Source organism: Miniopterus schreibersii, assembly GCF_964146895.1.
Source record: "Miniopterus schreibersii genome assembly, chromosome: 11".
NCBI lineage: Eukaryota > Metazoa > Chordata > Mammalia > Chiroptera > Miniopteridae > Miniopterus > Miniopterus schreibersii.
Window position 1 is genome coordinate 27,004,495 of NC_138111.1, and position 27,060 is coordinate 27,031,554.

Sequence of the window (27,060 nt, forward strand, 5' to 3'; positions counted from 1 at the left end):
TCCTCCTCATGCCCAAGCACTTCTTGATCTTTAGCTAACATGTACGGGACCCATCACGTACCAGGATAGGCACTGTACTGTGTTCTAGTGCTTTCCTGACCGGGGACCAGGTGGAACAAGGGAAATCTCAGGGGGTGGGTGCTGTATGGTCTGTGGCGACCAGAAAGCACACTCTCCCAACATCTTTGATTATATAAGACCCTTGGGACTCAGCTTTGACTCTTGTGGAAAGAGAAGAAATTCCAAATTGACAAAGGATTATATGTCTAGCACTCAGGCAAAATGGGGCTCAAAACAGAAGTTACATTCTTGGGATATTTCTTGCACATTTGAGATTTGTACTCACTAGTCCAGTTTCCTGGGACCTTAACTTCCTTTGCTGTTGGGTGTGGCTGCCACAGGGGAGATCTGTTTCACTGATTTAAACTATTGGGCGCACACACACTCACACTCACTCACTCACCCACAACTCCCTGTTCCCAGCTGCAGCAGCCTAACACAATGGGACTAAAGCCTCAGGCAGTGGCTCCAGCAGCTCACTCCAGCTGGGTTCCCATCACCCCTGCTGATCTCCTCATGGTCACTCTTTCCCTCCCCTCCCCACTCCTTTGGCCCCAGAAAAAAAGGCAGCATGGAACCAGCAAATACTTCATTGGAGAGACACCAGACTCCACCTGCATCAGCTCAGAATACCAGCCCCAGTCCCAGCCCCATCTGTCCTGCAGTTCCCCTCCCAGCGTAGCACAGCCCAGAATCTGCTTCTGAGAAGGAGGCCTGAGGCCAGAGTTGCTGAGCTTCTGGGAAGATGTGGAGACTCAGTTTCCCCAAAATGACCTCCACTTCCTCAGGAATGATGACATGTCGTGGGAGGGCTTTGTCTTCCCAGGAAGGAACCTATGTCCTCAGGAAGGCTCCACATCCCTGGGAGGGGCTCCACACCCTAGGAGGGACTGCTTGGTCCTGAAAGGGCTCTGTGGCCCTGCACAGGCTATAGTTCTGAAGGACTCTGTGGATGCAGGATGACTCCAGGCCCTCAGGAAGTATGCCAGGTCCCTGGAAGATTCCATGTCAAGAAAGGCCAAGTCCTCAAGAAACACAACTTGTCTCTCATCCCTGGGAAGGCTCCACGCTGCCTGGGAAAACCCCAGGAAGGGCTCTCTGCCCCTGGGAAGGATTCATGTTCCCCAAGGGCCAGGCCCAAAGCCCCTCTCAGCTGGTACAGATACTGCTGACAGGGGCCCCTCCTGGGCCCACAAGGCCCAGTTCCTCCTGCTCATTGATGCATAGCTGGTAACCACAGCCCCGGGCCCGGGCTCCAGATGGCACCCTGTGGTCAGTCTTGGCACGAGGGGGCAGCAAGAAGCCCACACTGCCAGCGATGAGCATATGCCAAATGCTGTGAATGTAGAAGTAGTTGTCTCGGGTCTCCACGAAAGCATAGAGTAGGATGGCACTGCCTGCAATAAGGCTGCCTGGGCACAGGTAGAAAAGCCAGCGGCGCCACGTGGGTGGGTAGCAGTGCCGGCGGCGGACGCTACGTACTGTCTAGGGAAGGCAGAGAAGTGGGGTTCAGGAATGCCAGGCCCTGGAACCCAAGCCAGAGCCAGTCACTCTCAGGCTTCCCCTGAGCCATGGTTGTGACCTGAAGGTACCTTCTAAGACTAGGATGGGTACCATGAGCAGAACAGTGATGGTGGCAGGGTCCGAGCTCATCTTAAATTGGGGACCAGATACCCAGAGCCCTGCACCCAAGTACTATTGGGATGCCCCACCCACAGCTCTCCCCACTCTTACCCAGGCTGTGGCCAAAATCCCCAGGGCGAAGAGACTGGGTCCAAGCAGGTTCCAGAGTCCATGTCGGTCAAGCTGCAGAGCCATTGACAGCAGCATAGCCCCCAGCAAATACAGCACCTAGAGAAAGAGGACTGCAGGGGCTGGGCCAGCGTGGAGAGAGGCACTGGGCAGTGCCCTCAGGGAGAAGTTGGGAATGGATTTCAAGTGGACTTCAGCTATGGTTGTCCCCCAGGGCCCATTCTGGACTGACCTGCTTGACCACAGGCTGTAAACGAGCCATGGCAATGACAGTGACCCACACGGACATTAAGGAGCCCAGGAAATCACAAAACTGTAGTACATCATAGTCCATGATGCAGAAAACCACAATTCCTGGCTGGTCACAGGCATGGTAGAACTGGAGAAAGAAATGACAGGCATTGAGAGGACTGAGGGCAGAGGTTCAGGTCTACAAAACTGAAGAAAGAGACCAGAGGGTGGTGGTGTGCTGCTCTCAGAGAAGCAGAGGTCAGAGGTCAGAGGCTGCACAGATTTGGGAAATGTCCCACTCCCCACTCCTGAGAAAAATATGGCAGGGAGGCCAAGTCTGCCTCATAAGTTGTATGTATCTGGTAACCCTCACCTTCAACCCCACCTTCCTAATCTTCCTGCTTCTGGAATGGGGTATGGAGAGCACCAGGGCAAGGAGGTCCAGGTCTCTCAAGCTGAGGCCAATCCTTCCCCATGTTCTCATGCTTGCCGTGGGTCCCATCTGTAATCTCCATTCTTGACCCAAGCTCTGGGGTTGGCCTCTGGCCTCTTGGCCAACCCATACCTTGAGTCTCCCCAGTATGTCGCAGTCTCCTCTGATAGCTCAGACGCTGAGTTGGGCTTTACCCTCAGGCTTTGCACTAACTGGCCTTCTTTATCCCCTCCCACCCAATACCATGGTAGACACAGTAAGAAAAAAAGGCAGTCCCTACAGCCACAGAGAAGAGCACGACACTTCACACGACAGGAAAAAGTATGGAGATGAGAGTGTCCACCTTTCCCACACTGTGGGGAAAATAGTGAAGAGTAGGGTATTGAGGAGATTCAAAGAGGGGTGCAAGGGACACAAGTAGAATTGTATCAAGCTGTTCTGGGCACCTCAATTAAAGAATCATGGTTTGCCATCAGCCCCTCTTGGTCTATGGTCCCAACCCTTGTGCTTCTCTGGACAATGCTATCATAGCCTGTGGCATTCTATGTTCCCTTATTTGTGAAAAGGGTTACCAAGGAGTTACCTGAGTTCTCTTTGTCTTGAAACATTTGCTGTCACTTTTCTCTTTATTTCTTGTATAATTTATGTGATTTGAGTATTTATTGATGCCAAACACTAAGAACATGTATGGTTGTAAGAATATCTGGTGCAAAGGTGATGGGAACACATATCCCTCTGAGGATTTCTGACATTTGCCTTATGACCCTACCCAAAGAAAAGATACTGGGCAGAGGTCTGAGGAAAAACAGCTCCAGACTGAGAACAAACACCATAGCAGCATACTCACACCTCACACCTCCTGACGTTGCCCTTGGTCCATCAGGAAGAAAACTAAGAAGCTATAATGGAGAGAAAGGTTTTGACCTACATAAACTTGATCAAAATCTACTCAATGGAGCTGAGCTTGAGGCATGCCAGCAGATTTTAAGGGATCAAAAAAGTTTAAGATTTCTGTGAATCAGTCTGTCTGATCTCTGCCTATTACCCCAGGTTCTCTGGAAGCCATGGCTATTGAGGGCATCTCTTGGTAGGAGAAACAAGTTGGTGTCGTTTCCAGGGTTGGACTGAAATACATCAGGATGAACTGAAGCTGGGGCAGGAAGGGTAAGTGCTATGGCATCCAAAGGTGGCTTTTGAAGTGTCTTGATCATTGACAGAAGGGACTCTTTAGGCACTACTTTCAGCCCAGGCCAGTTTCTTCATCATTCTATTAAAAGGCAACCCTAAGTCACAAGAGCTCTGAGCCCCTAAGAGCAGTAGCTTTACAGACCTTGGTGAGACAGGTCTCCAGGCCTTTAGAGGTATGGCCTTGGGTGTGGGAAGAGGGCAGGGATGTCCAGTCCACAGCTGAGGAAAGAGAGCTGAGCAATATTGCAAGTCATTCCCTCACTGGCAGCAGTAGGATCCCTAACTTTGGAAAGAATGGGAATGGGAGAACCTGGTCTCTGAATGATTTAGGGCTGAGAACAAGGTGGAGATGAGGGCAGGAAAAATAATTTGGGAGAAAAGCGTTATATCCCAAATGCACATTACAAATCATGACACCCCGGCCTTAATCAAACAGCATCCTCCTTAGGAAAAAGCATGTGGGAAATTGAGGCAGGTCTTCTGTGAAAACTGACAGAATCCAGCTGAGATGCTGCATTGCCACCAACAGAATGGGGAAAAGATTTGAAAGTTTAGTCTCTAGAGACAAAGGATGAGAAATCAACTGTTAATGCTTCTTTTGAACCTGTTGAGAGTTCATCCAGTCATTCAAATTATAAAATCATAACTTCAACAGACAAATGGGAAAGAAAAGGTAAATAATATAAGGGCAGGGAGAAGCTAGGAGGTAAAGAATGCTATACCTTCAGGAAGAGACTGCCTTGGAATGGTCATGGGTGTTTTTGTTTTTTTTGGTTTTTAAAAATAGGAATAATCATGTTTTAAGTGAGTTTTCTCAGACTTTTGAAAGGGCTTAAAGTCTGGGGACATGGTTTCCTCTTAATAAATCATTAAATTGAGAAAATGAGTTCTTACTGGGAAACACTGAGACTTTTCATGTGGGTCCACATTGGCATTAGAGTTAATGTTTAAATATGCCTAAAGAATTTGTTTACTTTTCAATTCTTTATTCTTCTTATATGTGTTGATTAATTGAGAGTTAATTTGGTTCCTAAACAAATCAATGTTTTGGTCTTCTTTTTTTTCTATTTTTGCTGTAGGATGATTATTCTGTACCTCCAAGACCAACTATAAGTACTACAAGCCAATAAATTACCCCATACTGTTTTATGATTTGGATTTTATCTTAAAGCATTTTTTTTTTTTAAATCCTCACCCAAGGATGTTTTTTTCCATTGCTTTTTTTTGGGGGGGGAGAGGAACATCAACGTGAGAGACACCTCGATTGGTTGCCTCCAGTTCATGCCCTGACTGGGGCCAGGGGTTGAGCCTACAACCAAGGTACATGCCCTTGGCAGTAATTGAACCCAGGACCCATCAGTCCACAGGCCAACGCTCTGACCACTGAGCCAAACCGGCTAGGGCTAAAGCATTAATTTTACATTTCAGGGTTAACCAAGTACTTGCTCCATACACCTGACTTTCAAATATAGAGAAGGAAATGCCTAAACATTTCTGGAAGAGGGACTTGTAATAAATCCTTCTATCTCAGATAAGAAAGGATATATATCAGAAGAAGAAAAGCAAAGCTGAATAGCCCAGTATTAAAGACACATCTAAGAGAATAATTAATTGAAGGCTGATGTTCTTTACTTTCTCTGCACTGAAAAAACAATGGCAAATAATGGAGAGACTGTCTCTGGAGCAGACAGGTTTGGGGGGAAAACCATCTCACTAATATTTTAATCACAGAATAATAATGACTGATTGTGCTCCAAGTATATACTAAAAAGTCAAAGAGATTGTTTGAGATTGTAGAAAACGCACAGGGATAGAGGTAAATCAAAATTGCAGTGTGAGGGAATTATTGTTCCACTAAAAGTGTGGGCTAATTTTTGAACAGTTTTCCTTTTGTCAGTGGCAAAAAAGTGGTGAAAAATGACACATAAAAAATGTTGAATCTAAGAATAGAAATTTAGAGTACAAACTGGCTTCTATTAATATAATTCTAAATGTGATACTTTCCTTAGTTTTGGGTATCTCTCTTTACTTATGAGATAATTTTAGAAAATTGTCCTAGATTATTTTTCTGTAAAATTTTATATTTTTATAACATATAGTTCGTCTAATGCTCCAAAAAAGAGTACCCAAGCACTATAGAATATAAAACTGGAAATGCAAATATCTTTAATTCATGCAAAGATTATTATATTTACACTCAGGATATAATGGAATTTACTGATGTTCTCTGTTCTCTTATTTTCTGCTTCCATTTTCTCTTGGAAACAGTCATAGGATTTTGCCCAGGGCCACTGAGAATAACTTGTGATGGTCTGACGAACAGAGAGGTGAGGAGAAGGCAGGCTTGCAGCCAGGGCATCAGCAATCCGCAAGGAAGGCTGCAGGGTCCCCAGGATATCAGCTCTGTAGGTGTCTTCTGGGATCTGATTTTGGGGACAGACTCAAGGAGCACTGGGAAGGATAGGCTGCACAACTGCAATGTTGATTTATTTTCCCTCGTGGTTTCTTATATTTGGTTTGGTTATACCTTCTTATCTTTCTATTGGTTCTCCTTATTTTTTAAGAAATCGGAAACCACTAAACTGAGGTCACGAGTTTCTCTATGTAAACCAGGACCCTGAGAAACTAAAATCAGGTGGGAAACTTAGTGCATGCTCGCTGCCCCCGTGCAAGGGGAGCAATGCATCGCAGGGATTACATGTGGGGGACCTGGGGTCAGGCTGAGTGAAAATGTTGGCCCCACCACTCACCTTCTACCTTAGGCAAAGTATTTAAACTTCCCTCATCTGCAAAAAGTACCTACCTGTTATTATAACCCTATTGTGAGGATTCAGTTAGCAGTGTTGACACACAGTGCGTATTCGGTAGATGTTACTTTGCTGTTATTACATGAACTGTCTGGTTATATACAAAATCAAGTGCTGGGTTTGTGGCTCGTTTTGTTTGTTTTTTAACATATTTTACATGTTTTACATTTTAAACTCCTGAAGAACAAACCTAATGTCTGTTCCTATGTCCTGGATAAGAATTGATGCACTACTCCCAGGCGTGGACAGTCCTGGATTTGAAGACAGAGAAGACTGTCATCTACTCTCCTAGTACTGTGACCTACAACGTGACCAATGGGTCCTTAAATGAAGACTTTCGGAATCGGATAAATCTAAACTAAGAATGGAAGATGAGGGACAACAGGGAACCCACCTGGGAAAACTGGAAGACCAGCAGCTCTACATTTTGGCCCACATGGAAAAGCACAGGAGCTGGAGCAGGACTTTAGGCAACACCGCAGTGCCAATATCTTTTCCTTAATCTTTTGCTTATTTCCTTATTTAGGGAAAGTAGAAGCTCTGCATGTGACGCCAGGCACTTTAGGCTCCCCCAGTGTTTCTACTGGGTGGGAAGTGTTTTACTCTCAGGTTGATTTGCCACCGTATCCAGGAAATGAGGAGTCATCCAGGACTGAACACTCTAGAGCCAATGCCTGGGATGCTGTATGAAGCGCAGAACACATACACTCCCACACGCCGCAGGCTCCTAACACACTTAGGTACTCTTACTAATTGTGAATCACGTTAGATCTGCATGCTGCGAAGAGTGGGCTGGTGGAACAGCTGTTGCTAGAGGATTTGGTGAGCAACAGTATAAGGGCATCTGGCAATAAAGAAGAGAAACAGTGTCTAATATAAAAATAGAATGAGGCACTGTTAGAGCAGGCCTAAAAGGGGGCAGTAAAACAAAACTGGCATGTGCTCTTCTCATCCAGCTGAAGGGGCCAAGGTTTCTCTACATGGCATGGACACAGGCTACTCTTCCTTGCCTGTGGATGAAAGTCCAGGAGGGACCTAGGTATGACATGACCCTCAGTTTCAGGGCACTTGCCCCACCCCCTTCTTCTAAGAGATAAGTAGAATTTTTGTCATTTGGACATATGTCTGATCTATTAATGTTGAACAAAAGAGAGGCATCTATTGGTTTTTGTGGTATCTTTGCTGCCAAGACATAAGGAAAGTCTAAATCCATCTAAGATTTTTGCAGCACTCATAGGTAAGCACTGTATGTCACAAGATGCCAAGAGCCCAGAGATGAGATGAAAAGATCCCTAGATGCAGAATCTCAGGGGCAGGGGGGGATCTACATGCAGGTTAAGTCACATTAGCAGACTCACTCCTCTACCTTTCCTTAGAATATCTGTGATGCATGCTTGTAAAATGAATTTTTATGATTATGGAAGAATGGGAAGACACAGAGGAGAGATTGTGGAGATTCTGTAATGGGAGGAGAAGGGTTTAAAACTATATTAATCTTCATCAAAATATGCTCCTTTGGGCTGGGATTTTATATTTTATTACACCTCCCATGATGCCTCAGAACATAGTTGAATCTGTAAAGTTTCTTAGGCTCCTAAGGACCATATTGTTCTATAAATTATCCAATTATAGATCCCCTCTGCCTTCCTAAAGTTCCCATGCAAATTCAAGGAGACCATGCCCCACCCCCTTCTCCTAAGAGATAAGTAGAATTTTTGTCATTTGGACATATGTATTGTCATATGGTCTTTTCATACCATAAGAAAGAGCATGCTCGCTGTAGAGACCCTCCGTCCGATGAGGAACATGAACAGTATAGCTAGCCCTCACATCGTGAAAGCGTATGATGAAGCTGACAACTCTCCATTAGACACGTAGGTGAAAGAGCAGATTTCCTGCCTGCATGCAGCTCTCGTGGTGAAGGCACGATTTCCTACTGCAGAACGGAGTTACTCCTCCAGTCCAGCACATTGAAGTAAAGGTCCCCTCGGCCCTCGGGGTGGACACGCAGGGTGTGAGACAACTAGAGACCCCACACTGTCTGCAGTGGCTGTTGGCTATTTTAAGTTACAAACAGGCTTGTTCATTGATCCCAGTGTGCCTTACAAAAATGACCATACTCTACGCATGCTGTGATATGAAAAGGTGGGGAGGCACTGCTATAGAAGACACAGCGAATTGGAGGCATCCTCATATTATAAAGGTACAGACATCCCCAAACCCGTGGAGAACATGGGGAACAGGTAGAGCCTCGCCCACCACCACGGATAATGCCTCGGTGAAGACACTGACGCACCGCATACCGTGGAAAAGAACATGGTGAACGTGTAGACAGCAGCTTCCAGAACATATCGGCTCCGAATGGCCAGGACCACAGGTGGCAAAAACATGAGGTTGCTCAGGCAGAGCAGCAGTGTGGACAGCAGCTGGAATCCGTAGGTGAGCGCGTCGGCACTGTCGGTGCAGCCCCAGCCCCGCCACCCTGCGGGCGGGGAGGGCACGGGGGGGGGGGGGGGGGGGGCACAGAGGCAGCCGTGGGTTCAGCTGACGCCTGGGCCGCGGGCCTCTAGCTAAGCCCTGTGCCCTGCCAGGGGAGGGTGGTCTCACCCTGGGTCCGCCCTCCCACTCCCTCCTAACCCAGCCCCAGTTCAGGTCGCCGCCCCCTCCCGACAGCTCCGGGGCTCAGGAGCCCCCCCCCCCCCCCCCCGCGCCCCCTCGCAGCCCAGGGCGCTCACCCGCTTTGCACTCGCAGGCCGCATACAGGTAGTTGTGCGTGCGCAGCAGCTTGCACTGCCCGTAGGGCCCGCAGTCGTCCACGCACGGGGACAGGAAGGTGCGCAGCCGCACCTCGGCAGTGGCGTTCCGGCACCGCACAAACCTGCGCACACACGCGGTCACCCGGGGCTCCCCGCTCCCTCCCGCCCAGCCCGGCCACCAGCGGCTCACCGAGGCCCCGCCCCGCACAGGGAGCGGAGGGTCAGGAACCAGGTCCCGGTCTGCGGGAACGGGATTCGCAGCCTGGCCACTCTGGAGGTGGCGCTGACCGAGAGGAGGAAGCCAGCCAGGGACTCTGAGGGGAGAGGGAGGGGTCAGTGGGAGAGAGGAGGGGTCAGTGTGGGGTCGGGGCCTGAAGAATCCTCACCCGCCTGTCCCCGCTTCCCAGTGGCCCTAGCCCCTCCTTCCACCAAACCAATACCCACTTCAACCGCGCCCCCTGCCCGTCCTACCAGCCTTCTCTCCTTTCCCCATTCCTCATCCTCACCTTTGGAACAGGTCACTGCTGCATCCCCCAGACTCAAGGGCACCTCGTGCGTCAGGCATCCAAACACCGTCACATTTTCCTGGCGCAGGGAGCTCTGGAGAGGGCAGGTTTGAAGATGAAGCTGCCCCACCCTCCAGGTCCTATCACCACCACCACCCCAGACTCCTACACCGGTTAGTCCTTCCCCATAAACTCCTCCAGGCTCTCACCAGACATCACATTCCTGCAGGTGCTCTCAACACCAAAGCCAATCTCTCTTCCATCTCTCTTCCCTTTTTAGGACAGAAAAACTTGGGAAACACCAAATCTCTCACATCAGAGATCTTTCAAAGACTGATGAAAAGGCAAGGCCCAAATCCAAATCCTTTCTTTGGGCAGAATTTTGAAGCTGCTTAGGCTAAAGAGAATACCCTCTTCTTCAATCTTATCTAGCTTGTTACTGGGGGGAGGGAGAGTGCTGTTGCTGGATGTAAAAATTAGTTGTGCACAAAGGTAACTGTAAGGTTTTCAATCATCTTCACCTCTTCATCTGAGTCCAAAGGCAGAAGGCATGTAAAGAAATGTACTCTCCCTCAGGTGAAATGCTCAGGTACTCAAGAGTGGTAGTAGAATGCCTGAGGGATTAAATGTAGCAACCTTGCTGGGATTAAAAGAAACCGTATATCCACAGGAGTAAATGTAAAGAGCTGTTTACAGGAAGCAGGTTGTCATAAACTCACCTCATTCAAGAAGGATTTGAGGCAGCTTATTAAATACATATAACAGGATAAAATAAATGCATGAGGGAAATTGAAAACTCAGGATAGGAAAATAAATGTGGGCCATATATTTGATGCTGACTTCCAAGCAACCAAAGCAAAGAAGGAAACATGATGAGTGACCAGATTTGTGAGTCCATCAGATAAAGGTGAATCAGAGTCACAGAAGTATAGCATCCAAAGGTGTGGTTCTCGGGTAAGTTTCATTGAAGCAGCACTGTGTGCTGGTGTGCATCCTATCCTCATTCCTGTCCATTTACTCTAAAGGGTATCTGCTTACATTCCATTTATCTGCGTGCTATGACCCTTGTTATACACCTCAGACAGCTGAAATTCACTCTTGTGAGAACACAAGAGTGAATTTCATACAACTTGCTCATAACTTTCCTCAATGCAAGCCCAGGGCAATATGCCAAAGTATTATTCAGTAAAAATCATTCTGGAAGAGGGGGAGCAAAGATTTAAAAATGTTCTCTAGGTATGCATTCTCTGACCCAAATGACCAGTTCTTAATCCGGGGGGGGGGGGGGGTCAAAATACTTGGAAAAATCAGAGTAGATGTTCCAATATACCTTTCAGAATACATACAACTGTCTGAGGTGGATAGCAAGGGTCATAGCATGCAAATAGATGGAAAGTAAGCAGATGCCCATTAGAGTAAATGGACAAGAATGCAGAGAGGGACAGGGTGAGGGGCTGCAGGGGGCTGGGCCTCTACTCTCAGGACACTGAGGAAGAACAAGTATGGGTGCATATGGTCTCCGATATGGGCTCTACAGCTTCAAGATCAAATCAAGGCTTCACTGTCATTGCCCAAAGGCATAGCAATAAGCAAACATAAAATACATACAGTTTTAGCCAGAACAGAGTCAGACAGAATTTGAGAATGAAAATAAGGAACACTTTCAGGCTGAAGAATCAGCTGTCCTGACCAGCAGGACCATTTGAAAGTTCTGAGCCATGTCCCATAAAAGAGCACATCAAGCCACAGACCAGGTCTCAGGTCACCTCATAGGAAAATGGTCCCTGGCCCCAGAGCTGGGGGACAGTAGAATTAAAAGGAGAACTGGCTGAGGGATCCTTATCGGATCAATGCCAACCTAAGACAATTGCTAATGGCCTGACACAGGGCTCTGCCCTCAGCCCAGTCTTATTCAATGCTGAAAATAATGACTAAGAGGTTGGAAATTAATGACTAATTTCAAATGTGTGAATTACACATAGTGGAGAAAGCCCAAGACCCAAACCGGCATCATTAGGCAATGCCTCAAAGATGAACATAAATTCTTCCATTCAGGTTAAAAAGTCCACTGCAAAAATATGAGCTGTGAATTAGCAGCAGGTCATATGAAATAGGCTCAGGGCACAAAATTATGTATGCCCCTTGGTTACAACTAGATAAATACAGCAGTTAATGTGGAAAAGGACTGGGAAGATGCACACCAAAAGGCTTAGCAGTTGTGTTATGAGGATGTCTTCCTCTCCTTCCCAAAGCTTTTACATGTGATTCTATTCTTTTTATAATTAAAAAGTAAATGAATACAATTGTTTTGAAGAAAATAAAAAGGAAGGAAACGAAGAAGACCCAGAGTTCTTCATTCACCCAAGTCCCACGAGATCAGTGTGATGTAGCAGCAGAAAGAGGTAATTTAATCTCAGGTTGCACACATGCCGCCTGCCACCCTGGTCAGACTACCTCGGATCACTTATTTCAGAGACATGATGACCAGAAGTTTGACCAGAGGAGACAGTGGAGGTCAACGAGAGGTCTAAGATGCTGATATTATTCAGCTTTCAGAAGGTTGAGGGGCATCTGAAGAGCTGCTAAAATAAGATAGGGATGTAACATGCACCACGCTTATATAAGATGCGAATAATTGGGGAAACTGTGCAGGAAAGAGGGGGGATATGGAAACTCTATGTACTTTCCACTCAATTTTCCAATAAGCCTAACACTGCTCTGAAAAATCAAGTCTATTAACTTTGTTTTTAAAAAAGGGACTGGGGTAGGTTTACTGAAATACAGCTTATGGGGCAAAACAAAGATCAGTGGGTAAAAATCCACGGAGGCAGGTTTGCGTGGAATGTCGGGACTGCCATTAGCAATTGGAGTGTCTAAATATGGACTTCAGGGCCTCAAGAGGTGGTGTACTCCCCATCACTGGAGATATGCAAAAAACTGAACACCTGCCATAGAGAGAGGCCCTTAGTAAGAGGGAGGTTAGGCTATAAAACTGGAGAAATCTGGACCACTCTGAATTACCCTGGCTGACCCAGCCCATTCATAGTAGAGTCAATACCCAGCGCATGTTTGTTGACCAGAATTGGGCTGAGACATGGTCTCTAATCATAAAGTTGGGTGAAAGCAACCTATGTAGGCTTCTACACCCATCACCTTGAGATCCCCCATAGGAGCAACCTCCCCACTCTCCACAAAGTACCGCATTGAGGTGGAGCTCCAGGCTAAGGACACCTCCGCTGTCCAGCACTGGCAGCAACCTCAGGCTAAACACAGCGGGGCGCTCAGGGGGCAGGGCCACGCTGGGGCCAAAGAAGATGTAGAAATGGATGGAGAAGGTGTCCAGCTCATTGCGCAGAGTCGGGCGCACTGGCCAGCAGTGCTCAGGTGGAGGTCTGACCCCAGGCGCTTCCACAGGAGCCCCAACGGATGGTGGCTCTAGGGGCAGTGGTTGATTGCCCAGCGACTGGGGCATGTTCATGGCAGCTCCAGGGACCAGGGCACGGGACAGGCTGGGCTTCGGGCACTCTGTGGGACAAAGGAAATCAGAGCTAAGGCCTGCCCCCCTCACATCCCTTCAGCCCCACCACAAACCAGATCTGAGCCAGACAGAACTTAGCAAAGGGCGGGAGGGGTGAGAACTAGAATCATGCCCTTGGGAGTGTGGGGCATCCAGGGTCACAGGATAGGGCCCAGGGCTTTCCTAGTGGTCACAGCCAATAGAATGTCAGGTTGGAGGAAATTAAGGTCATCTCTCCCTCCCTAAGGATACTGCTGAAACAGATGACAGCCCTCTCACTGACTTGCATGGGCTTCTACAAGGCCAGTGTCCCGAAGGTCCTGCCTACCCCAGGAAACTGAAAGAGAGATTAAATTAAGGAGAATAATCAGGTCCCTTAGTGAGCCCCAAGTGGTGGAAAAATTATCTGAAGGCCTTCCAATAACTTGATGCTCCAAGTCGAAGGGCTTCAGGGAGTGTGAAGGAGCTGGAGTGGGGTCAGGGAGATTGTAGGGACATGGCAGAGGGGCAAGGGACACAGCCAGCATGCCTGCCTCTTTCCAGTCACAGATGTCAACACAGGTCGGGTGGCTGGGACAGATGTGGAGCTTCTGACCTTGCAACCGCACACACAGCTGGAAGCGGATGGTCCTGCCAGAGCCCCGAGATGTCTCCACACGCACGTAGACCCAGCGCCCCCAAGGGGGCAGTGCTAGCTCCAGCTGGCATACTGAGGCACCTCCACATGCCACAGAGCTTGAGTTGTGCAGGGGTGGGGCCTTGGGACGTAGGCGAAGTGTCAGGGGGCAGGCGGATGCCCCACGGCCCCCCATACACACCAGCTGTGCTGAAACCCTGTAAGTGAAGCTGGGCACAAAGACCCTGGGCAGAGGAGAGTTTAGGGGTAAGAAAATAGGATATGGAAAGGTGCGAGGGACACCAGAATGAGGGAAACACTAGGAAGAAGGGGGCAAGGAGGAGTAAGGTACACAGGAGAATAGGAGCCTTTTCAGGTCCTCCCCTCTGTGCTGGGAGAGAGGGAGGCAGGGCTCCAACCCACCCTGAGGGCTCTGGGTGGCCCAGCAGTCCAGCTTGGCCAATGGGAGAACAGGAGCAGGTAGGTAGGCTTAGAGGCCAAGAGAACCCTTCCCTGTTTGAGGCCAGGGAAGGAAGAGGAAAAGTGCAAGGTGTAGGGGGGATTTGACTTACTTATATAGGGCTGAGTGATTGTGGGGAGAGAGAGTTTGCTCTGAGGGACGGCCAGGCACCAACACAGCAACATCCAGTAAACGCCGGACAATCAGCTGCGGCTGAAGGAGGTACTGACACTCATCCTGGAGACCCTAAGACAAAAGCAAGGGTGGTGGGAGGGGAGAGACAGCAAGGGTGCTACTAAAACAAGGTGAACAGAACCTGCTGATGGGAGAGACAAACCTCCTCTGGCCTTCTGCTCCCAGGGCAGTGACTGAGATCTCTCTAAGTTCTGGGTCCTTCCTGCCCAATTACCTCTGTCCTTCCTAGGTCTGTAGATCTACTGTGATTCTTAGCTAATGCTGAAGTTTGGGATTCAAACCCAGGCCCTTCTGACAATCAGGCCCTGCCTGCTCCTCCAATCTAACCCCTCCTCCTAAGCATTCCTGAATACCCCCTCAGGTAATTTCAAATCACCTCAATCCCCCACCAAGCCCTCAGGAACTTACAACACTGGCTCTCTTTGGGCATTGGAAAGCTCCATAAAGGCCTCCAGTCCAAACCTCCTCCTTCCCCTACAATGTGAATCTTTAATTTCCCTTATTCCACACTGTCCTTTCCAAGTATTTGTGTCCAGCCTCTGTTTTAATACCCCCAGAGAAAGGCCACTCTTTACCTCCCAGGCCACCTCCAGACTGTAAGCAACTTGAGAATAGGAACCTGGTCTTAGTTAATTTTTGTTTTCTCAGACACAGAGCCTAATGTAAAGTATATACTTTATAGATGAGTTTGCTGAATCAATGAATGAAGAAATGAAACAACCCAGCTGAGGGCAGCTCTGATCTTTATGAAGCCAAAGCCTGTCTTCCATCTCCCCTCCCACTGCTCTGTCTCAGGGACCCACAGACACATCTGCTTCTTCTGCCTCAGGCTAAGAATAGCCCCATCTCCCTGAGTTGCTCTGGATCAGATCCCTAACCCTTCTCTACTCAGTTGACACCACCCCTGGCCCACTCAGCCTCAGCATTCTTCAGTGAGCACAGTTCCATTTATTCTGGTTCCTTTCTGCAGCATTTGCAGCTATCTAAGCCCTGCAACTATAGCAGTTGAGAGGAGAAGGGGCCTCCTGATTAGGGTTCTCTGATCTTCTGAAGGACATATGACCCTGTGCTGGCCCAATAAACTAGAGGCCACAGTTCACTTACATGTTTATTCTGACCCAGACATATCTCTAAGCCTTGTTCTGGGATGAAAGTTCCATGTTCTGACATCCCACTGACTTCCATGCCATGGAACAAGCCAGCCAAGGCACAGACTTCCAGCAAAACTCCACAAAGCTGGAAGGAGGCCTTGATGGATGCCAGGCCAGAAAATCCTGTTACCCTCTGCCTGGAATTTTCCTATAATTTTTGCATCACTGCATCCCCAATGCCTAGTACACTACCTGGCAAACACTAGGTGCTAAAAAAATATCTGTTGAGTTAAAGAATGGGTATCAAAAAGAGTACTCCTTCGGCAAGCTCCTAAATCCACCTCGTTGCTCAGGGGCCTCAATCTCTGATATCCAAAGCAGATGTCCCTCATCTTTGGTGTGAAACCCTAAGGACCAGAACTACTATTGCAAGTCATTTCATCAACCCCACTTCCTACGACAGGAATCACCCACAGTAATCTTGAGGTGAAGGATCCTTGAGGGTGGCAGCCCATGCTCAGGAGGTGGCCCATTTCCTTGTTGGGTAGTCTGGGGCAAGAAAAACTTTGCTCTGCATTTTGCTTGCTATTGGCTTAACTGAAGGATCACTGGCTACGACCTCAATGGTTAAGATGTGCTCTTTCCTTAAACTGTATAAGGCGCATACCCAACCCCTCCCTATTGCAGAGGGGAGTGTTCAGTCAGTGGAGACTAGGGAAGGTGCAGAGATGCAGCAACCTTCACCGTGTGGTGGGGCTAGAGAAAGGGCACCAAAATGCAAGTCCTCAAGAACGGCCAAGGCAGAAGCCAAGTGAAATGAGTCAACATCAGCAGCCATGGAAGGAACAGGGTCAAAGCCAGGAAACCTGAGAAACCAAGAGGGCCAAAAGTGAGAAGTGGTGAGGGAAACAGTCTGAAAGAAGCTGGAACAGAAGGCCCTAGATTGATTCTTAGACTGTCCTAGTATGGGTGGGCTGGGTTTCTTTAGAAAGGCCTAAGCAGGGGGCCAGTCCCAGGCTCTGGATGGGGCTTTCAGACTGAAGATGGCCTAAAACACTTGGCCTTCTCTGTGGGAATATCCCAGTACCCAGTACAGCTCCTGGCCCACTGTTGGTCAGCAGCAGTCAACATGGCTGTAAATGAATCCTGGACAGACTACAGGGGACAAGAGTGGAAGCCGGGAGACCACTTAAAGGTTACTGAAGTGGCCCAGGAGAACGCTGAGGGTAGGTGTGCTAAGAGTGGAAAGAGAGAGAAGTAGATGCATTCAGGGCATGCTTTAGAAGTAGCACCAACAAGACTTTTCTTTATGGATTGGTTGGAGAGAAGTACGGGAGAAAGAAGACTCAAGTAGGCACCTAAATGCGGAGCTTGAGCAATCGGTGAGCAGCTGTGCCTTTTACTGAAAAGACTAGAGAAAGAAAGGACTTGGGCTGGGAGAGGTGAAATGGGAATTGAAGAGATTTTTATGTTTAGCTTTGTTCGGATTTGTACATGCTAAGTTTGAGACATTTCTTGGATATCTAATCAGAGATGTCAAGTAAGCAGCTGGATGTGAAGTCTGAGATTCAAAGACATTAGGACTCACTGAATACACTTGGAAGGCATTAACTTATAGGCAGTACTTAAAACTATTGTGCTGGAGACACCTAGCAAGAGAATGGAGAGATAAGAAAGGAGTTGTCCCAGGACCAAGCATTGGGGCCCCACAATATGTTTGATCAAGAAGAGGGGACGCCAGGAAAGGAAGCAGAGAAGGAGTGGGCGGTGGGCAGGAAGAAAGCCAGGACAGTCTGGAAAGTCGCAAAGGCGCAGAGGAGAGTCTTTCAGGAAGGGAAGAGAATGTAAGACACTCATTAACAGCTAGTTGCTAGTCAGCTGTGGAAAGGGGAAGTGAGGACTGGAAGGAAACGAGGGAAGAGGAAGACTTACTTTTCACTGCCTTTTGTACCTTTTGAATGTTGTACCAGGTGCATATATTACCTATTCAAAACACAAACAAAATAATTTAGGAGTAGGATGAAGAGAAGAATGAGCACTGCTGGCAGATTTTAACCTCTTCAGTTGAGATACTGAGTCATGCTTTGTCCTAGTTGGTGCATTCAACCAAATCTTTTCTTTTGTACAATCTGCTTCTTTGGTTTCCTTATCGTGGTTTTCATTATTTTACCTGCTTTCATTTACTTTCAAGTCTTAGACTGGAGAGAGGAAGCACTCAAGGAGAACTGTGCCCCAGACAGTTAGAGAACTTTCCCCTAATGAGCCATTTGGGTGCCAGATGTTCCCCACAGCCCAAAGGCCAGTCTCTCAGGGCAGACTGGCAGCTGGGCACCACAGGATGAACACATGTCCCAAGACAGGAAAGGCAAGGAGATGGTGGGCATGGGTCAAGATGGAAGAGGTTGAGAGGAAGAAGGGGCGAGGAAAGGAGGAGAAGTGAGATCAGTTTGGGACAATATGAGTTTGAGAAGGTGGCAGAAGAGCAACAAAATTTTCCCATACCCTCACTATGTGCCAGGCTCTGTGCTGGATGCTGGGAATACAGTGGTGAATAGCAGAGAGACAGGGGCTAGCAGAAGTGTGGGACCAGAGCTCAGGACAGTGGCTTGGATCAGATAAGTCACTTCCCTTTTACAACCTCCTAAGGCTCCCTATCACTCTCAGGATAAAGTTCAAACTTCTAGGCCCTTCATGATCTGGTGTCTGCTCATCCCTCCAGCTCTCTTACCCACTCCAACAACCGCCCACACCGAACCACTGCAGTTCTCACGCTTTAGCCCATGCTACCCTCAGCACCTACAGTGCCTTTCCATGCCTTCTCAACTTCAGGCCTCACCTTCTAACAGTTTCCTACGACCACCTCTACCATTCTACCCAGCTGAGTTAGCCATCTTGCCTTTGTCCTCTTAAAACATCTCCTATATCTCGCTAACATACATCTTATTTATCTGTGTCTCTAGCACCACCCCAATGCCTGGGACAAAGCAGGTGCTCAAGGACTAAGGTCTAAAGGGAGGTCTGAGCTTACCCCCAAAGCTAAGGAGGGCCCTAGAAACAGCACCGCCTTCTTGTTACTAGGACTCTTCCATCCCCACCCAAGGATACCCCTGAACCTACATGACTTCCTACATTGGCCAAGCCTTATAGGAAGTCAGGACCTGGAATATGAAGGAAACAACTCCAGAAGATGGAGCCCCGGAGGAATGTTCTGGACAACCAACCCATAGGCTTGAGTCTAAGGAATTAACCAGAAAACTTAAGAATCCTTAGAGGCCCCTTTAAGATTCCTAAAGGTAATCAAATTCTCAGAGGGACAACAAAAATGATCCTTCCTTCCCTAGCCCAGCCCAACCCCACCCCCCACCCCCTGAACCTCTAAAACAAGCCTGATTGAAAAGCTACATCTCTCATGGTATCCAGGTCTGCTGCCATTCATGGGCAAGGTGTAACTGTGCCCTCTTCTCTCCAATCTCACCACACTGCTGGGAACTCGGCTGGCTAGCACTCCAGCTTACAGTACCAAGTCCCCCAGACCCCCCTTGCTATATCTAGTTTCAAATGGGAAGGTCAACCAAACCTGGTTCTGACCTCTCCTAAACAGGCCCCAGCTCCCATAATACCAGCCCAGGCCTAGGCCCCCAGTTCCTCCTGACCACCCAGAAAGGTTTTTGGATAACCAGAGCAGGGCTTCAGAACTATTTTCCCTGCAAGTCCTCACAAAGAGAGTCCAGGATCAGAGTTAGGATCAGGAATAGGCTCTTTGGAATTTAACCAAAGACCTAAGACATTCCACCAACTAGAATAGCCCTTAGTTCTGATGGGAGTCAAGACCCACCCAGAGCTATTTCCAGGTGAGCTCCCAACATGCTCTCATCCAGGGGACTCCCAGACCTTGACAGGAAGTTCTCTTGTACATCACTCTCAGGAAAAACAGACCTATCACTGAGGCCTCCAGACACTACCTCAGCCCTAGCTCCCATTTGGAAAACAGCAGTGCCAGTACATGTGTCCCTGTGTGATTCTCAGCTCATTCAGCTACAGTAGGGGAAGAGAGGTGAGTCTAACATAGTCACAGAGCCCCTGCCCTCAAGGAACTCAGCCTGGAGAGGTATCTCCAAATCAAATCTTCACCTGATCGGGAATTTCCGTCCCTCTCCATTCTCAATGGCCAAACCCTGATAGCTTTCATGTTCTTGAGCACCCTGTTCTTCAAATTCTCACTCTGCTCATGCTGGGTCCTTACCACTGGCCCCCCACACACTTTGCCATCCCATCTTGACCATGGCCAACTTATCATATTCTTACTCCTTCCCGCCAACAGACAGGAGAAAGAAAACTATAATCATCTCACTATAAGGAGGAAGTCTGCCCAACACCAAGAGTGGCAAGAAAACTTTGTGGCATTTTCTTCCCCTCCAAACCAGAATGGAAAAGCATTCTGACCTTAAAACCTACACTTCAGATGTTAACAACCTCTGCTCTATGAAATCAGTGCAGATATTTGGAGGAAAGAGAGGAAACAGTCAGGATGGACACCAGCTGCCCAAAGTCTCCTTTTAACAGGAAAGGGCCACCCTGCCCCAGAGTGTTCTTGTATGGTCTTCCAGAGGGTGTAGGGAGCTGAAATCATGAAAGAAGAGGAATGCATTCTCCCAGATGAACTAGCAACTGGGTTGTAGCCTACGAGTCTGCAGGGCTATCCTGGGTTTGTGCAGCAGCATTTGACCTGCTGTCCCTAGCTAGTATCTGATCACCTCAATTAACCCCTGCACCTTCCAATAGGAAGGGACACTACTCTGCAGTGCCGGGGCCTCTGGCTGATGGCAGACTCTGGACTTTCCCTTCAGCTTACATGGACCTACAATGTCCTCCTAAAGCTCCCAAATTGCCTCATACAGATCTTGGGCTCTGGCCCACCATATGGCCTGTTGGCCCCTAGCTGGGCTCCACCCCAGCTACCCTCATGCAGTTGCCCATCCTGGTACAAGGCTGGTGTTCCATGTAACCCATGGGGGGGGGGGGGGGGTCAGCAGAGATGGAGAAGCAGCTCTGGCCCCTCCTGCCCTAGGCAGCATCAACCCACCTTGACAGAGATGTGGCCATGGGCCTGGGGAAGGTGGGCTGCCAAGAACCAGTCCCCAGGTAAGGGGCTGCTGACGTTAAAGATGCCTGAAGTGCGGTTGGGCAGTGTCCAGCTGAGGGTCAGTGAGAAAACCCCAGGCACAGCTGTGTCCCCTGGGAAGTGTGTGTGCAGGGGATTGATGACAGGGGGTGCCCCGGACCGGAAATACCTGGGGACCAGAATGAGGAGAGGAAGAAAGCAGACAATGAGGTGGGAGATGGGAAATGGGGAAAAGAAAGGAGAACAGTCACTCATTAGCAGCAAACAGTAGATTCCCTATACTGACACGTACAACAAACAAAGTGGTTCCAGGCCAGGGGTTGGCACAGAAGGCGTAAAAGTTCAGCTCAGGCACTCGCACAGCCAACAGTAGTCAGGAAGTAATCAGGAAACAGGGCTCTTGGCCCTCACTCGGTCATACTTCAATCTCAACAAGGGTCAGGGGTCAGGGTCAGGAAGTCAATTTTGATATTCATAAAGTCACACTTTAGTTTGGAAAGTGGTCTGGGGTTAGAAGTCAGGGTCAGGAGGTTAACTCAGACACTCACACAGTCACACTTTGGTCTGGGCAGTGGTCCCCAAAGGATCCCCCCTGCTCCTTGAAGATGATGAGGTTCCAAACAGCCAGGAATGTGTCCTCAGGAACATGGAAGTGGAAGAGTTCAGTGCTGGCAAAGGAGCGGAAAGGACTCAGCTTGCGAGGTGAGCAGGTGGAGTAATCCGTCAGGAAGAGGCCTCCTGGGGAGCAGGCAGGAAAAAAAGAAAGGAGCAGGTAGGACAGAGGTCATTTCCGTTAAGCAGCAGGCACACCAGTGGCACCAACTCAACCAACTCTCTTCTCTGAGCCAGGGACTGGGCCTCATGCTGCCTTAACCATCATCTGCTTTATCTTTACAATGATCTTGAAGAAAATGGCCTGTTTTTATAGATGAGGAAACTGAGGCTTAAACCTAGATCTATATAAATCAAAACTCGGGGCCCTTTATATGACCCCACAGCTACCCCTCACTTAGGAGTCATTGTTCTCTTCCCAAGCCTAACACAACAGAGGTGTGGACAGCGAGCATGCGAGTGTGTGCGTTGGCGTGGGCTCTTAGGCCACGGAGCTGGCTGGAATTCACCTGTGGGGCTTGGGAGTCAGCATGAAACTGTGTAACTTCCTTGTTGATTTTCTCCTCCTTTCTGTTCCCCTGTGGTCAGGAGCAGTAAAAACCCTCAGAAGCTTCACAAGAGCTGTCTGTATACTGGCTCAGGGCAGGAGGGGGAAGGGGAAAGTGTGGTGAGTCTGCAAGGGGCCTGCTTGGGTGGCAGAGGCAAGGACAGGAGCTGGCAGGCCACCATGAAAGCCCATGGGAGAGGAGGAAAGGAGAGTCACCAGGTCCTCTAGGATTCAGAATGAGCAGCCAGAGGGCGCTTCCCGGAGGGAGGCCCAGGGAGGCAGTCAACTGGTGACTTAGTGGAATCTCAAACCACTTGGGACTATTCATATTCAGGGCAGAGGGAATGGGGTTCATCTCAAAATGAAATGTCAAGACACCTGATCATGGCTGTTAGGAGCAGAGCCCAGGTGAGCAGGAAAGCCTGGTGTCAGCAGCTATCCTGGTAAACACAAGGGGGCTAAGGCTGCTATAATAGTGAAAATAACCCAATAGCTTGGCTGGATAGAAGAAAGTTCCAGATGGCAGGCAAAATTCTGGGAAATCTGACTGCTCTGGAGACTTAAGACCAGCCCCAGAGAAGCCCAAAAGCTGCCCCCAGGATAGGTGAGAAGGTTAGGAAATCAGCAGCTTCAGGAGGGGGTGGGTAGGGGAGACCCTGAAGCAGAGTTTTCAGCCAAGTAGGAAATACCCACAGGGCTTACCTAGTCTGACAATCTCCCTCTCTAGAAATGGGAGATATAACTCCAAAAATGAGGTATTTGAAATAACAGAGAGAGAGGCATCTAGGAAAGGGAGGCTGCAGAAGGAGGCAATGTGGGTTAAGTTTGGCCCCACTGAACTGCAGCAACCTCGAGTCACCCTGCAGAGAGGTGGAGGCCAGTGGCCCTAGATTGGCCTGTGCTCATCTCTAAAGGCCATGGTTACACGAAGGACTAGTCTGTCCGGTTCAGACCACATGATCAATCTCAGCTGTCAGCAAGGAAGACCTGCCACCTTGCAAGCTGAGTACTGCCCAGGAACCAGAGGCTCAAAGAGCAGCACTGAGAGAGCAGTGGCAATGTATCCAAGATGGACGTAGGGAAATGAACAAACTGATGGGAAGATAGGTTTCCTAGGGGCCCTGGCTATGACAACTGGAAGGCAGAAAGCCAAGAGCTGAACAGCCTGAATCTATTATCACAAGAAAGCAGGGCTCTGGAGCCCCCTCTGCTGGGATTGGATGGGGGGCTTCTCCTCCCCAAAGCTGGTACCAGGATGGGTCATGGAATGAGCCATTGCTACTGTTAGGAAGAAATCTTGGCCAGGCCCCCAGTGCACACCCTCAGAGAGCTGCTCATGAAAAACAGCTAACAATCTTTGGGAAACAATAGACAGACAAGCACACAGAGCCCTGTGATTCAAAGAAATATGGCATGGCCTGGAGAATTGGGAAACTAGTTGAGCCACTGCAAAAGTGGCCAGGGGCTACAGAGGTCACAGAATAGGCTGCTAGGAAAAGGGAGTGATCAGTAACTGGTGGTGGGAGGAACCTAGAAGTTCTAAGGGTAGATGCTTGAGAAAGCATTCACAGTCTCATTCACTCCAGGCTTTCATTTGGGGTTTCAACAGAGCCTACAGAGCTATGTCCCAAAGGAAGCATGAGTAAGGCCCCAGGAAAGCGCAGATGACTCTATCCTGGATGCCCTAGTATTTCCAGATGAAGCATGTGTGATTCTCCACCACCACCTGAAACGCACACACGTGCACACACACACACACACACACACACACACACAGGCTAAGGCTGGCCCTGCTAAGGACAGCACTAGGTAGAATCAACGGTCACTTTCTGGAATGGCAAGGCATGCCTGGGTAATGCAAATGTAGTCAGCTGAGCCCAAGGAAAAGACTCAAGGATTGAGGTAGGACCAGGAGACCCAGGAGATACCTTCCATTCCTGAAATGAGATTGAAGCCAACAATAAGCATATATGGAGACCAACTGCACTGCTATGGTCCTGTGACACTGCCAGCCTCTCCTCAAGCAAAATCTATCACCCCCACAGAACACTCCTGCAGGCCAGGCCACAGTTACCAAGGCAGGGACTATCAACAGCACTAAGGGCACCCCTGCCAGCAGTAGGGCCTATTCAGCACTCTTTCCAACTTCATTACAATTCTCCCCAAACCACCTAAACCTGCTTCTGGACAATCATGTTTTTCTGCTTTCTAGAGCTCTGTGGCTGTCCGTTACCCTCCTCCCCTAGCCAGTTCATGCTTGCTCAATGGACTCATGAACAAAGAAGCCACAATGACAAAATGGAAGCTATGAATTGGGCTCAACAGTATGGACTCCCCTCACCCAAACTGAAAAACTGACCTGGCTGGGAACAGATGGATTACTTATTTGTGTTATGAGAGGCATCCAAACAAGGAACTACCCACTGGGAAGGTAACACTTCTGTGTTCTGTCTACAGGAGCAGGAAAAGCTAAAGAGAACATTGTGGTCCACAACATGTACCCTCCCCCTTACACAATAATATAGGGTACTCAGAGGACACACAGGCTCACATGCACCCCACACAACATATATGTGCCTACACTCACCAATGCACAAGCATGTACACATACTTCATATGTCCAGTATTCCCACAGATCCCTCATGTCTGTATACACTCAGACATGTAAGTATCCAGACACCAGTGAGCTTGGACATCTCTGCTGGGGCGGTGACATTTGGCATGTATTGATCTCCTCAAGCTTGTACACTGAACCAGGTCCCCAGAGCTCACTGAAACCCAACCCCTACTCCCATTAGTGCCAAAGACTCCCTCAGGCGTATCTCCATCTAGAGTGCCACTCACCAGAAGTGGCTGAGGGTTGGGGCCATGAAGACCATAGTCATCTCCTTAGGATGGGATCATATTTATGGCACATCTCCTATGATCAGGACCCCCCTCCTCCTCCCACATTCCACTCATTAGGAAGTTGGACCTCTCCCTGTTCTAGTGGATGGTGGCCCTAGGCTGACAACTGGCAAATGCGGAACAGTTTGTGATGAAGCCCCCTTGTGGGCAGACAGGGGAGAGGATGGGCTGTGCTTGGAGCCTTTCCCCACTTGCATTTGTCCTTCTGTTAGGCATATATTGCAGTGAAAAAGACCACTACTGTGGGATAGAAATTAGGAAACTTTTCTCTAGCCCCAGTACTGTAATTTACAAGCTGTATGACCTTGCCCAAATTGCTTCCCTGCTGAGCCTCAGTTTCCCCATCTGTAAAATGGCCATCTGAGTTTCAACCCAGCTCTAAAAGTGTCAAGAATTACCCTAGCCAGTTTGGTTCAGTGGTTAGAGTGTTGGCTCCCTGGGACTGAAGGGTCCTGGGTTCGATTCCAGCCAAGGGCAGGTAACTTGGTTGCAGGCTTGATCTCCACCACGTGCAGGAGGCAACCAATAGATGTGTCTCTCTGACATCAATGTTTGTCTCTCTTCCCCCCCCCCCCCCGAAAAGCTGGAAAAATGGAAAAAATACCTTCTGGTGAGAATTTTTTTTAAACACACAAAACAAACAAAAAGTGTCAGGAATTATTCCTAGGCAAATCAAGCTTATTTGGAACAAAACTCATTACAAGAAGAAAAACTGTTATAATTGCAACTAACCCATGTCCGTCTGTTTGCTGCATGTTATTTTCAAAACAGCTTTTTAAACCCTGTTTTAATGCATACCCCATATCTCAAAATTTTAGGCTAGCTCTTGCCAGCACTGGACTAGAGGCTGTCTGGTATGGGACTATGTTTCTCCCATCAAACTTTATGAGCAGGAACAAGACTTCCTTGGAAAAGCAAGAATCAAAGTGGGGTCAGAATAGACACCAGGAAAGAAAACCTGGGTGTCCTAGAGACTACTAGCCACCAGCCGAGCCTCTCTTCTGACCCTCCCATTTCCTCTCAGATGTGTAAGAAGTCTCTCCTCCCTATTTCTCCCCACTTCTTCCCCAATTATCTGGTTACCAAGGTCCCACCTCTCCCAAATCCCTCCAGTCCACCCTTCCCTGCCAGAACCCCATCCCTGCCTCAGTCATTGCTGCTTCTGCACTCACCAGCCCCTGGGCCAAGGACAGAAAACAGCAACAGCAGCAACAGGGCTGGTGGCAGCTGGAGCCCAGTCCTGAGTCGAGGCTGGGAGAGGGGCAGGGTGTGAGACAGAGGGGTGGGTAGTGGGAGAGACTTGGGTAAATACAGAGATGAGGGCAAAGGCTGAGATAACGGGTTGGGCTGGGCTGGGCAGGAGGCTTTGAGCAAGGGCAGGGGATGGGATGGAAGAGGCTGCGATGGGGACTGGAGTAAGGGCAAGGTTTGGGCCCTGGGCTTAAACAAACACTGGGGGTGGGATTGGGACAGGGGCTGGGCTGGGATTTGTGAGAGGAGGTGGAACAAGGGCAGAGGCGGGGATGGGGGCCAGGCCAGGGCCTGGGACTGAGGCTGGAGGGGGCGCCTGGGTTGGGATCTGGATCCGGGCATTCGCTGGTGCCCAGGCGGGGACTGGGACGGATTTGGGAAGCAGGGCGAGGGAGGGGCGGGGGGCCAAGGCCTGGATCCGGGTGATAGGACAAGGGGCCGGGATAGGGGCTGGGCCATGGCCCGGGGCAGGGGCGGGGCCCGGACAGGCCAGCGGGGGGCGCTCGCTGAGCTGACCCGCGGCTCCGCTCCCCACCCCCGGGGTGGCCTCCGTGTCCCCGAGGGCCCGGGGCCGAGCCGGGGACTTGGGTAGGAGTTCAGGCCTGGGCGACTCCGGGCTGCGCTGAACCGGCGATAAGCAGGCCCCGCGGCGGCGGCCTCGGCCTGACGTGCGTGGCGCTCCGCCCCTCGGTCAGTTCGATTGGTCCCTGCTGGGCTCCGAGGACAGGCTCCACCCAGCCCTGCCTCCCTCTCGTCCCAACAGCCGAGCCCCAGGTCCCCCTCAGACCCTCGCAGGCCCCACTGGCCGCCCCACAGGCATCCCATCGGAACCCTACACGGACCCTCGCAAACCCAGATACCCACGGACGTCCCCACAGATATCCGCAAACGCTACCCAGAGACTCTCAAAGAGGTCCCGCAACCCCCTTAAATGATGCGAGCCCCTTAGGCTCCCCCGCTCCAGGTCCGGCGCAGCCCTCTCGGGAGACCTCGTCCACCCCGAGGCGGC

General features: G+C 49.4%; 1 protein-coding gene across 7 annotated transcripts; it reads right to left on the reverse strand.

Annotated features, from left to right (window-relative positions):
* Positions 1-634: 634 nt before the first annotated feature.
* TMEM8B (transmembrane protein 8B) lies at positions 635-26,876 on the reverse strand (the record flags this gene model as incomplete). 7 transcript variants are annotated; one of them, XM_081151192.1, is made up of 13 exons in its annotated part: positions 635-1,541; positions 1,795-1,911; positions 2,045-2,191; positions 8,775-8,953; positions 9,207-9,349; positions 9,418-9,541; positions 9,734-9,827; positions 12,933-13,258; positions 13,846-14,111; positions 14,439-14,572; positions 20,696-20,903; positions 21,283-21,472; positions 25,973-26,876. In XM_081151192.1, the coding sequence occupies 13 exons, from the start codon at positions 26,874-26,876 to the stop codon at positions 1,176-1,178; spliced, it is 3,198 nt and encodes a 1,065-aa protein (XP_081007318.1). In that variant the 3' UTR covers positions 635-1,175. The 7 variants fall into 7 exon arrangements, with proteins under 7 accessions (XP_081007318.1, XP_081007319.1, XP_081007323.1 ...); XM_081151193.1 differs by having other exon boundaries at positions 635-1,545; XM_081151194.1 differs by lacking the exons at positions 635-1,541; positions 1,795-1,911; positions 2,045-2,191 and adding an exon at positions 7,203-7,315.
* Between the last annotated feature and the right edge of the window lie 184 nt (positions 26,877-27,060).